The 12,869-nt window shown below is 39.9% G+C and overlaps 1 protein-coding gene and 1 long non-coding RNA gene across 3 annotated transcripts; both read left to right on the top strand.

Moving 5' to 3' along the window:
* Positions 1 to 2,779: 2,779 nt before the first annotated feature.
* On the top strand, positions 2,780 to 4,762 carry LOC123147253 (uncharacterized). Its single transcript, XR_006473143.1, has 2 exons — positions 2,780 to 2,827; positions 4,418 to 4,762. It is a non-coding gene; the product is annotated as an uncharacterized lncRNA (long non-coding RNA).
* Positions 4,763 to 8,347: 3,585 nt separating this feature from the next.
* LOC123151131 (carbon catabolite repressor protein 4 homolog 3) lies at positions 8,348 to 12,508 on the top strand. Of its 2 annotated transcripts, XR_006475510.1 has the most exons (14): positions 8,348 to 8,671; positions 9,055 to 9,218; positions 9,293 to 9,358; positions 9,432 to 9,484; positions 9,574 to 9,655; positions 10,148 to 10,228; positions 10,447 to 10,539; positions 10,820 to 10,852; positions 10,963 to 11,033; positions 11,113 to 11,224; positions 11,308 to 11,393; positions 11,462 to 11,546; positions 11,716 to 12,193; positions 12,295 to 12,508. XR_006475510.1 is itself a non-coding variant. In XM_044570898.1 (13 exons), exons 1-13 carry the CDS (start codon positions 8,410 to 8,412, stop codon positions 11,869 to 11,871), a joined length of 1,344 nt encoding a protein of 447 aa, XP_044426833.1. In that variant the 5' UTR covers positions 8,348 to 8,409; the 3' UTR covers positions 11,872 to 12,287. The 2 variants fall into 2 exon arrangements, 1 of the variants encoding a protein (XP_044426833.1); XM_044570898.1 differs by lacking the exon at positions 12,295 to 12,508 and having other exon boundaries at positions 11,716 to 12,287.
* The last annotated feature ends 361 nt before the right edge of the window (positions 12,509 to 12,869 follow it).

Below are 12,869 nucleotides of genomic sequence, written 5' to 3'. Positions count from 1 at the left end.
AACCTCCTTATATCTTCCTCAAAACAGCCACCATACCTACCTATTATGGCATTTCCATAGCCATTCCGAGATATATTGCCATGCAACTTTCCACCATTCCTTTTATCATGACACATTCATCATTGTCATATTGCTTAGCATGATCATGTAGTTGACATAGTATTTGTGGCAAAGCCACCGTTCATAATTCTTTCATACATGTCACTCATGAATCATTGCATATCCCGGTACACCACCGGAGGCATTCATATAGAGTCATCTTTGTTCTAGTATCGAGTTGTATCATTGAGTTGTAAATAAATAGAAGTGTGATGATCATCATTCAATAGAGCATTGTACCAAAAAAAGGCCATAAAAAAGAAAGTCCAAATAAAAAAAGGCCAAATAAAAAATAGGCCAAAAAATAAAAAATAAAAGGGACAATGCTACTATCCTTTTTCCACACTTGTGCTTCAAAGTAGCACCATGATATTTATGATAGAGAGTCTCTTGTTCTGTCACTTTCATATACTAGTGGGATTTTTTCATTATAGAACTTGGCTTGTATATTCCAACAATGGGCCTCCTCAAGTGCCCTAGGTCTTCGTGAGCAAGCAAGTTGGATGCACACCCACTAGTTTCTTTTGTTGAGCTTTCATACATTTATAGCTCCGGTGCATCCGTTGCATGGCAATCCCTGCTCCTTGCATTAACATCAATCGATGGGCATCTCCATAGCCCATTGATTAGCCTCGTTGATGTGAGACTTTCGCCTTTTTGTCTTCTCCACATAACCCCCCTCATTATATTCTATTCCACCCATAGTGCTATATCCATGGCTCACGCTCATGTATTGCGTGAAGGTTTATAAGTTTGAGATTACTAAGGTATGAAACAATTGCTTGGCTTGTCATCGGGGTTGTGCATGATGAGAGCATTCTTGTGTGACGAAAATGGAGCATGACTAAACTATATGATTTTGTAGGGATGAACTTTCTTTGGCCATGTTATTTTGAGAAGACATAATTGCTTAGTTAGTATGCTTGAAGTATTATTATTTTTATGTCAATATGAACTTTTGTCTTGAATCTTTCGGATCTGAATATTCATATCACAAGTAAGAAGAATTACATTGAAATTATGCCAACTAGCATTCCACATCAAAAATTATCTTTTTTTTATCATTTACCTACTCGAGGACGAGCAGGAATTAAGCTTGGGGATGCTTGATACGTCTCCAATGTATCTATAATTTTTGATTGCTCCATGCTATATTATCTATTGTTTTAGGCAATATTGGGCTTTATTTTCCACTTTTATATTATTTTTTTGGGACTAACCTATTAACCAGAGGCCCGGCCCAGATTTGCTGTTTTTTGCCTATTTCAGTGTTTCGAAGAAAAGGAATATCAAACGGAGTCAAAACGGAACGAAATCAACTGGAGAAGTTATTTTTGGAAGGAAACCTACCGGATAGACTTGGACCCTACGTCAGAAGATGAAGGAGGAGCTCACGAGGGTAGGGGGAGCGCCCACCCCCCTGGGGCGCACCCCCTGCCTCGTGCCCCCCCCCTTCGGTCCACCGGCGTACCTCCTGCACCCATATGTACCTACGTAACCTAAAACTTCCAGAAGAGAGATTAGATCGGGAGTTCCGCCGCCAGAAGCCTCCGTAGCCACCAAAAACCAATCTAGACCCGTTCCGGCACCCTGCCGGAGGGGGCAATCCTTCTCCGGTGGCCATCTTCATCATCCCGGCACTCTCCATGACCAGGAGGGAGTAGTTCTCCCTCGGGGCTGAGGGTATGTACCAGTAGCTATGTGCTTGATCTCTCTCTCGTGTTCTTGAGATGATACGATCTTGATGTATCGCGAGCTTTGCTATTATAGTTGGATCCTATGTTTCTCCTCCCCCTCTTCTCTCTTGTAATGAATTGAGTTTCCCCTTTGAAGTTATCTTATCTGATTGAGTCTTTAAAGACTTGAGAACACTTGATATATGTCTTGGTGATCAACTTGCGGGTTTAGTGACATTGGGAACCTATGCATAGGGGTTGGCACACGTTTTCGTCGTGATTCTCCGGTAGGAACTTTGGGGCACTCTTTGAGGTCCTTTGTGTTGGTTGAATAGATGAATCTGAGATTGTGTGATGCATATCGTATAATCATACCCACGGATACTTGAGGTGACAATGGAGTATCTAGGTGACATTAGGGTTTTGGTTGATTTGTATCTTAAGGTGTTATTCTAGTACGAACTCTAGGGCTGTTTGTGACACTTATAGGAATAGCCCAACGGATTGATTGGAAAGAATAACTTTGAGGTGGTTTCGTACCCTACCATAATCTCTTCGTTCGTTCTCCGCTATTAGTGACTTTGGAGTGACTCTTTGTTGCATGTTGAGGGAACTTACACTAGCGAAAGTATGAACCCTAGGCCTTGTTTCCTATCATTGCAATACCGTTTATGCTCACTTTTATCACTTGCTACCTTACTGTTTTTATAATTTCAGATTGCAAATACCATTATCTACTATCCGTATACCACTTGTATCACCATCTCTTTGCCGAACTAGTGCACCTATACAGTTTACCATTGTATTGGGTGTGTTGGGGACACAAGAGACTCTTTATTATTTGGTTGTAGGGTTGCTTGAGAGAGACCATCTTCATCCTACGCCTCCTATGGATTGATAAACCTTAGGTCATCCACTTGAGGAAAATTTGCTACTGTCCTACAAACCTCTGCACTTGGAGGCCCAACAATGTCTACAAGAAGAAGGTTGTGTAGTAGACATCACTCCGCCATCTGGTAACGCCTGAGAAGAAAACTACAGCTAGCCTTCAGGTATGCTTGTCTGCCAGGTTGCTACCAGTTTACATAGTTAATTCTGTAGCATTTCATGTAGCGCTCGTAAAAGAAATCCTTCTTGTCCGAGAACTATGTTATATCGTTGTTGGATGTTGTATAATTCTGCATATTTAGAAATGATATGAATGACAACATTTTGAAAATTCTAAGCATATGCACATTTAGGTTAGATAACATATTTTTAACATGAGTAGCAGTAGCTTGGAAGCTTACAATTATTTTGCGCAAAGGCTATATTCAGAGAAGTATGCTTAAGTAGTACAGTAGCAAACCCATTGGCATATACACACACTTCTCTGTACCAAATTCAGTTAATTCTGAGAGACATTTATCCAGTATTGATTAGCCATAACAAAAAGACACAATGTGTGATTACTTGAAAATTTGGGCTGGACAACTAGTTCATGCTCATCTGGGATATGCTTGCTTTCAACTTGAGAGCAATAACAAGGATATCTCTCTGTATGCTTGCCTGTGAGGTTGCTACCAATTTTCCCTAGTTAATTATGTAGCATTTATGTAGGAAATCATTTTTGTTCAATGTTTGTACCACAAACTATAGTGCGGAATCTTAGTTTAGTATGTATTGATACTTTGCTGTACCAGATTCAGTTAATTTAGAGAGACCTTTATTCGGTGTTGATTAGCCACAACAAAACACATAATGTTTGCTTACTTCAAAATTTTGACTGGACAACTAGTTTATGCTCATCTGGGATATGCTTGCTTTCAACTTGAGAGCAATAATAGGGATATCTCTCTATATCAATGCATAGAAAAATTAATCACCGGACAAGTTTGCTTATACTAGATTTTCGAGCAGTTTTGTATTGTGAAATTTCATCCTCTTGTCGGATATTGTACATGAGGACATACTAATCTCATCTACCTATTAAAGTACCTGCATGTGAAGTGCTTGTAGGCACAAGACTGGAATTCGTTACACTTGCAATGTGTGCCACTTCACTGATTTCTGGGAGTTCACTGTCAATTTGTCCAGTAATGCCACCGAAACTAAAATCATGATAGTTTTGCTTTAGTGAAACAATTGTATTGGCTCTTTGGTCTTCCTCATTCGGCTTTTATGACACTACAATTATAAAAAGACAACATTTTTTACCTTTTGTATGTAGAAAAGAAGACACACTTTCTGCGTATATGTAGAAAATAAGATACTCTTTCTGTGTATGTAGAAAAGAAGACACTCTTTCTGTGTATTGGGCTTGATTTGGGATAGGCCTTCGGTTGCTAACCAGCCATTGAGTCATAATGTAATATCAATACAGCAGAACAACCGGTCGTAAGCTATTCGCGTTAAGCAAGTCTTACTGGGATGATGAGTTGCAAAAATTGATACAAGTGATCTGTCATTGTCAAGCTGTGATTATATTTTGCCATGTGATATTCTTTCTTTGTCTCTTCACTAGTCTGACATGTGACTTTGTGCTGCAACATCAAATTTTTACTTTTGTCATATACGAGTTATTAGAAGAACTTGAATTGCATTCTTAATTGTTTTCCTATTTATGTCCTTGTAATGTAAACTATTTTTGCTTGTATTTGTAGATGCATGATGCTCTGACTACCGGAAACATCAGGACTACAGATGGATAGAAGAAGCTTTTATCAAAGTCTTCCCTTTCTGACACTTGAGAGAATTTCTCTGCAATATAAATTTAAGTCTGTTCTTGATCATGCATCTGTATGTGGCTGCACTCAACTGAATATGGTTTGCTTGGTGTGATCTTTCCTAGAACAAGAAGCTTCATGAGCAAGTAGTAGAACTGGAGGGAACGGCTAGAGCATTTCTTTTATGTACTATCAAGATATTAGTCCTTAATACTCTGTCTTGCTGGCCATGTACTAAAAATGGTGCTACCATGTCTCATCAAGATATGTATGCTTGTGATATGCTCAATCTGCGAAGGTCCAGTCAGATGTTTTGTTATGCTTCAAATGGTGGCTGAATTTGTGCCATAAGCCGTCCTTGAACAAAATGAATGGAGAGGGAGATGAAATACTTGAGGTGGTTGCTGCAAAAGTTCTATTTTATAACTAATTGCTAGTAGGGTTTTTTTTCATAAAATGTACATTAAGTGGCTGAGATTCTTCCACCAGAATCTATGCCATCCACCTACGATCCAATGGCTCATGGTTGTTTTTCTATTTTTGCACTGGTGGCCCTTCTTCTGTTGTAGTCGTTCCTTTTTTTATGCATGTCATGATGAAGTGGCATGCTTGCATGTTGAGAGACACATGGTAGTGGGGTGGACCTTTTCTCATGCATGTTAAGGAATGATATGACATACTTGCATGTTAAGAGAAATAGATAATGGAGACTAGCTATTTAGATATAGAAGATTTGATAAATAAAACCAGCTAGATCGCATGCATATGTTTTGATTGAGTGAACTGAAGCATGCAACATGCAGCGTCTTCGACACGGAATTGACTGAGGGGCTGTGCTAAGTCGTCCGTCCCCCGACGGTGAGGGAAAAACGGTTGTTTTCGTGACAAAATCTCACCTCTCTAGTAGAAATAAATCGTTGCAACAAATCTTGACTATGTATTTTCAGAAGTGTTACAAAAAATATAAAATAAGTAGTAATGTAACAAATCGGTGGTTATGCAACAATCTTTCACAACATTTTTTTCATGAAGGTATTATAACCATGCAAAAATAGTTTTGTAACAATTTTTAAAAAAATACCTGCAAAAAACAATTTGTAAAAAAGTAATCTCTATCTCTACTATTTTTTTTTACTTAAGAAGAATGTAATGTCCCATGTTTACTTTTTTTTGCACCACCTCGTTTTTCAAATTTCCCCGTATGATAATCAAATCATCATAATTTACTTACCTTCTGAGCCAATTCCAGTTTAATTTACTTATCAAAATTCTCATCAAAATATAAAAAAAATCATGGGCAGAATTTGATAAACATATATTTGCACATCACATTAATATGAACAGATAAATCACAAGCTAACATACTAAAAATATTTATATTCCATTGCAATGCACAAGCATTATCCTAGTTTTTTTACGTGCAGGCATTGTCCTAGTTTTTAACACCATATATTTTGCGCAAAAAAAGAGTTAACACCATATATGTGGAACGGTGGTTAAGAAAACTAGATGATTCCCCGCGCGTTGCTGTGGGAAATATTGCCCTAAATTATTGTCTTACTCGGTAAAATAACTCAAAAAAGGTTAAGCAAAATTATGAATATACGATTCTGCTTTGACAACAATACTTTAGAATGATACATGATGCGCAATGCATGCGAAATATGAGTTGCATTGAGTGCATAATAGCATTGCCATTGCCTCACAAACACAAATGTCATGAAAAATCATATCCATGAATAATATTGTTTGCAGACATTGATCGATTATTTTGGGGATCTTGGGTGTACCTAGATAGCCGTTACACCTGTATCTTTGTTAAAACTGAGTAAAGTCGTGACACCATGGACCTCTCCAAGTGTGACTAAGAAAATAAAATAAGCAAAGTAGCACTGGAATGTTCAGTAAAGTTAAATCCTTTTCTCAAGAGACCAAAATGATCATAATTTAAGGAATACTATTCTCAGTTTCATTGATCTGCAGTGGACCATACGAATGATGAAACTCCAGAATAATCTATTTATGCATCAACAGTACATGATATTTATCTGAATCTACATGGAATACTTGCACAAAGGGAAGTATAGAGGAATTGTAATAAAATTACATCAAAGAAAGGATGCGAGCTACCATGATTAGCGGTAAACATACATTTGCATATACCTTAACATTGTTGCGTGTGCAGGAAGTAGACTTCTGTAAGAAAAGGAAAAATAGAAAAAAAAGTTATGAGTTAGACTGGACCAAGTAGCACATCTCTTCGAAATTTCTTGAATTAAAAACATTTTCCACCTAGCATGCAATGCTTATGATCTACCCAACAGAAGCATGACAGAAGACAACGACTTCAGTGCATCATTCACGAAAGAAGACGGTAACTTCAGTATCTTTCAGGAAAGAAGCGAGAGAGTTTAGTGTGTAGTGTGTATGCATCAAGATCTTTAGCAAAAATAGATTGACAAAAGTAAGAGGCAACTTATAGATGGTGCCACGCCGGATGGCACATCATAGCTAAAAACCAATGGTAATAGCTTGTTTCTCATTAATGTAAGATAGAGAACAATGAAGTATAGAAATACATTTATAAAAAATAAAGGTAAGTTTACTAAGCAGGAATAATCACCTTTCTGGCCTCTTATTATAAACTGTAAGTGTGCACATCATACCGAATCAAACTATACGACATGATGTGTATACAGATTATTTAGTCACGGGTTTTTTGCCATAACAATATAAAGTATACAGAATTAATTACTCGATTCTTGGTACTTCCTCTAGTTAATCTGGGATTTTTTGTACCATCATTGTCGCTTCCCTGTGTATATCCTCCGAAATAACATTCAAGGGATAACACGTCGAAATCATGCTAATCCAATTATCTGTTCTATAGGTCATCATTGTAATGAACAGAGAATTAAGCCAACTTCTTCCGAAAAACAACTAACATGATAACTCACCTTATCATATGCAGAAGCTCATGATTCCACAACAATCCACAAATTCAGGATGACATCTTGCAGTGACGCTGTAGAAAACCAAAACTTGATGTATTTTACTCGCCTTTTCTTCGGGCTGCATCAAGGTAACAATTGAAGATGGGAAAAGGGAGTGAGGGCGGAAGAGCTTGATTGCTGAAGGGGTTGGCGAGACTCCTCGTCATCAAATCAGGTTGTGGCAGGGGCAGTCGTACCTGTTCGTCGTCGAATCCGCGGTGGTGGAGAGAGTTGAAGGTGTCGCATGGAGTTGAAGATGGGAAAGGGAGCGAGTATGGCGGAGCTCTGCCGCAGGAGAGGCTGGCGCAACTTCTCACCACTGAATCCAACATCTGCTCGGGTCATCGCAGCTCCTCACCGCTGAATTCGGCAGTAGCGTCATTGTAGACAATCAAGAGATGAGATTGTTGCATGGATTCGTAGAAGGCCAAAATATGGCTTGGGGTGTGGATGCCGATGGGCCACGGGAGAGAAATATAACGTGGAAGGGAAGAGCAAACGAATCACCAAGGAAGAGCAAAGGAATCGCCAGAGAAGATGATACGTGCGTGCCTGAGGCTCTTTTATTTTGCTCCAATTAAGATGTGTCGTGAATAGGAAACGTTGGCTTGCTTTGGGGGTGACCATGTACTACGAAAAATATCCAACAAATTGTTGATTTTTTTTGACATGGCTGATTTGCTAAGGTGGAAGATTTGCTGATGTGGACATCTTGCATGTAATAGGTTAGTGGGGATGAATTATTTAGGTATTATAAATAACCTAGATTTACAACACATCTGGACCGTCCGATCCAGATCTTGAGGCACTTATTGTACTCAACCCCTCGTATATAGGAACCCACAAAACGAGTACCGAACCCGTACAATTCCGTTCCCCTCTCACCCCGACCTGACCCACCCACCCCTCGCCGGCCCACCGCCACAGGTCGCCGCAATGGCGTACAACCCTTCGCGCGCGCGCCTCTCGCCGCCAGCTCCCGCGGCCCCTCGCCCCAGGAAGCGCGGACGCTCTCCCTCTGCTCCCGGCGCGGCGGTGTGGCGCGCGTCCGCATACGTCGCTCCTTTCGACCACCGCCGCCGCTGGCAGGACCCCGCAGGCGCGTCTGGCCGCGTCTGGCAGGGGTACCACGCGCCACATGCTCCGGTGCCCTACCGGCGGTGGGTCTTCGCGGACGAGGCATCGACCTCAGGCTCAGGTATCCTGTTAGCTGCACATAGCTGTCGAGGAGATTGGTTACCTTTGCTCACCACTTGTTTGTGTATAGGTCTGATAAAATTGACCCTTTGCATTAGGTATAGTATAAGGAGCTAGTTCAACGAATTAGTTAGTGGAAGTAATTTTCCGAAGGAAAAAAGGTCGGTGAAAGTCAAAAGCTTCTACCCAGCTAGTGCAATCTCCCACAAAGTCATGATCTTCGTGTGTCCTTCCGTTACAAAGTTGTATCAGTTTGGCTTGTTGGCTTGGAAGTGTGTTGCTTATTACAAAGTTATATCATATTGGATGCAATTGTGTTGCTGAGATGTAGGCATTCGTGCACTATTAGTTTTGTACTGATAATTTCTGTCTTTCTTTTGGTAGATGCATGCACAATCATGTCATACAACATCTTGGCGGATAACAATGCACGGAACCATCCTGACCTTTACTTGGACGTCCCTTGGGATGCTTTGAGGTGGGATTCGAGGAGAAGGCTTATTATCCATGAAATTAGGCACTGGGACTCTGATTTAGTGTGTCTTCAGGCAAGAACTCAACCTGCATATTGGCGATGCCATCCTTCCACTGTACTCTGTAACACTTCGTGTTTGGAAAATAGGAGGTGGATAGATTCCGGGAAATTGCTGCAGAAATGAAGAACAGAGGCTATGAATGTAGCTTTAAGGTATAGCACTGTAACATTTCTCTTTCGAATTTCTGCCTTTCAAATCCTAAGCTGAGTCCCATGCCATCCTCAGGGGCGTACTGGGGATGCTAAAGATGGATGTGCTACCTTTTGGAAGTCAGAACGGTATGATTAATGCTACTCCTTCTCTGCTTGTTATCTTTATTGATTGGAACAAAGCAGCAATTTCATCCTTATCTTTGTTTGAATTGTAGGTTACGTCTGCTTGAGGAAGATAGTATTGACTTTAGTGAATTCAATCTACGAAATAATGTTGCTCAAGTATTAGTTTTTGAGGTACTTAGATTTACATCAAAGCACTAGTTGGTTCAGTTCATTAACTAAAGTAAGGAGTAATTTCTCATTCATCCTGGTAAGAGTTAGCAGATAATCATAATCGTTTGGCTTCTTCTGCTAGTAATGTTTTTCCCTATTTGATATGGGCCCGAGACCCAAATAATGGGTAGAACTAGCAGGAAATAGAAAAGGAGGGGAGACTGGATATCTTTTTTTCTGTGATAGTTCTATCTTTTCTTTGCGAGTCGAATAGCTCTATCTGGAAACATGCACCATGTATTATTACAATTTTAGCATTGCCTTGTGACTTCCTTTACATTGTGTAAATGAACCAAATGATGTACTACAATCGTGCATTTTCTAAATAGCTTCCCAGCTACCATCTTTTGTATAATTTTTCTTCTTATTCAGGTCTCTGCTAAGTAACCAATATTTTATTGTTGGCAGAAAAATGGTTGTATTAATTTTTTCTGTTACATGTTTCCTTTTCAGCTTAACGGAACCCAAAAATTTGTACTCGGGAATATTCATGTTTTGTTTAATCCAAAGCGTGGAGATGTAAAAATGGGACAGGTATGTCAGTTTAGTTAAAATCAGCATCATTTGTTTCCTGCGTATCTAATATCATTGTGTGGTCGTGTCTCAAGATGGTCTGCATAATCCTCATTAGCTGATATGAATGTAATGCACAGTTTGAAATGACTATTGACCACTTAAAATTTGGCAGCTATCTATTTACTCCTTCCAACTTTACCCAAATTGTTGTTTACTCCTGATTCCCCTTCTTCCAGGTCCGCATGCTACTGGAGAGGGCAAATGCTCTTGCTGGAAAATGGGATGGAATTCCTATTGTACTTGCTGGTGATTTTAACAGCACACCTGAAGTATGTTTTAGTTGCTTCCTTGCATATATGTGCCTTAAGATTCTCACATAAAGATAATTACTTGTAACAAGTGTTTGGTTTCTGGAACTGAGATGACGTTTTACTGCTCATGAGTGATAGTGCTTTAGATTGGCTGCGGGTCTAGGATGGTACAATTAGAGTAATAAGTTGTGAATAGGTTTTTAAATATTTTTTTACTGAAATGTGGTATCTCATAATTTAGAGCTGACATTTTTCTTTCATCGGTTCTAACTTTTCTTTTTTCTTTTCCTTGGACCAGAGTGCCATCTACAAGTTCTTGTCGACAATGAAGGTGAAATATTGCGTTAGATATTTCTTGCATATCCCCAAAGTTATAGTGGACTCTGGTTATTATAGAATTGATTGACAATGCATACAATCTGCTCTTTTTTGTGTCACCAGCTGAACGTTTCTTTGCATGATAGAAGGCAGTTGTCTGGACTGGATAGCTCTGAATTTGGTTTGTATTGTAGGTCAGAATCTTTTCTTGTCAGATCTTAGTTGACCTAGCACATTTCTTCCTTTTAAGATTTGTATGTACCTTCCTTGTAGTTTACTGAACTATGGATGGAGTGACGAAGAAGTGAGAAATGCGACAGGGTCCTCAAATGTCATGGTCGCTAGCCATCCGTTGAAGCTCTCTAGCTCTTATGCCATGTTAAAGGTAGTATTTATTTTCATTGGAAAGTGAAGCACTCTCTTTGACTATTCGACATATAGTTGAAATGAAGTGTCGATTTATTTTAGGGAAATTCGAGCAATAGGGGTTATCATGGTGAACCTCTAGCAACGTCATATCACAAGAAGTTTCTTGGGACTGTTGATTATTTGTGGTATGCTTCTAATCATGCCTATATCTTATTCTACACATGTACAATGTGGCTGAGTCTCTTTGTTGAAGGTATACTCCTGGGCTTGAATGCTCCAGAGTTTTGGACACCCTACCTGTGGATGCTTTGAGGAGAACGAGGGGTCTTCCAACCAGGGTACTTCCTCATTTAGTACATCATACTAATTAGAAAAATCTTTCTGTGAAAAAGGACATGGTTTAAACTTTGGGTCGTGTCATGATTCGAGTTTTGGCTGTAAATTTTCTGTTATGCACAATGTTCATATTTAACTGCTAACAACGATGTCATGTTGAAAATTTATCAGGAGATGGGCAGTGATCATCTGCCCATTGTTGCTGAATTCATCTTCTCGGAACAGATCAGAGATGCATCCGAGCAAGAAGATGAATCCGACCAAGACGAATCTGCACGAGAAGCAAGCACATCAAAACACATATATTTCTCAGACAGTGACAGTTAGGCTGATACAAGTTAGTTATTCAATTGGTAGGAAAGGTTTAGGATAACTGACTCGGAGGGCACAGCGCACAGCACATCAGAGTATGTGCGGCGGTGACCATGCCAGTCAGGATTCAGATGCAGAAATTATCTTATCTATCGTAAGGCTCATGTCATATCCTTGCCAAACACGTTGTGAGTGAATGTGCAAGGTGTTTTGCCAGAACCTGTAGTGGATTCCAGTCATGCTGCTTCAGGCTGCTGATACGGATCAGAATCAGGTGTGTGGAGATGATGTCTCCAATGCCAAGGTTATGGCCAAACGCTCGAGTGTTCTCCGCAAGGTATACAAATATTTGTCAGTTTAGCATTTGGTACTCAAGTGTATCTATTCTCCTATTTTGCGCAGAATATTGACAGGCTATCATTATGATTTAACGTGCAGGCTGTACATGACGACTGTAATGTACTCGTTCTGTCTATACCCTGTGTTTAGAATGCTATATAGGAGGAGACTAACCAAACGTTGCATATATCCTGTAATAAATTATACTCCTTCTAAAGAAATATAAGAGCGTTTAGATCATTACTTTAGTTATCTAAACGCTCTTACATTTGTTTATGGAGGGAGTGTCATCGATGAGGCCAGGTTGGCTTTAGTAGGGGAGTTGTGTCCGTCGGTGGTTCGCCTGGCGTGCTTTACATGGTATTGTCCCAGGGATGTCGATCTTGGCAAACAGACACATCAAGGTACAGCCTCAATGCCCAGTATGCAAGCAAGGGGCAAGCAAGGGGCGGAAGATATGCGACATCTGATGTTTACATGTGAAAGAGCAAAAGAAGTATGGAAGAAACTGGGGTTACATGAAATAATAGGTGAAGTCATTTAAATTGACAGGTCAGGTAGTGTGATCCTTGAAGAATTACTAACGCAACCGGCGAGACATTCACCTGTTCTTGGTAGGTTGGGATTCCGGGAGTCTTTGGTCGTTGGGGCTTGGTATATATGGTGGCAACGAC

The sequence above is a fragment of the Triticum aestivum genome, chromosome 7A (assembly GCF_018294505.1).
Source record: "Triticum aestivum cultivar Chinese Spring chromosome 7A, IWGSC CS RefSeq v2.1, whole genome shotgun sequence".
NCBI classification, from domain to species: domain Eukaryota; kingdom Viridiplantae; phylum Streptophyta; class Magnoliopsida; order Poales; family Poaceae; genus Triticum; species Triticum aestivum.
This window is presented reverse-complemented; position numbering and strand designations above follow the sequence as displayed.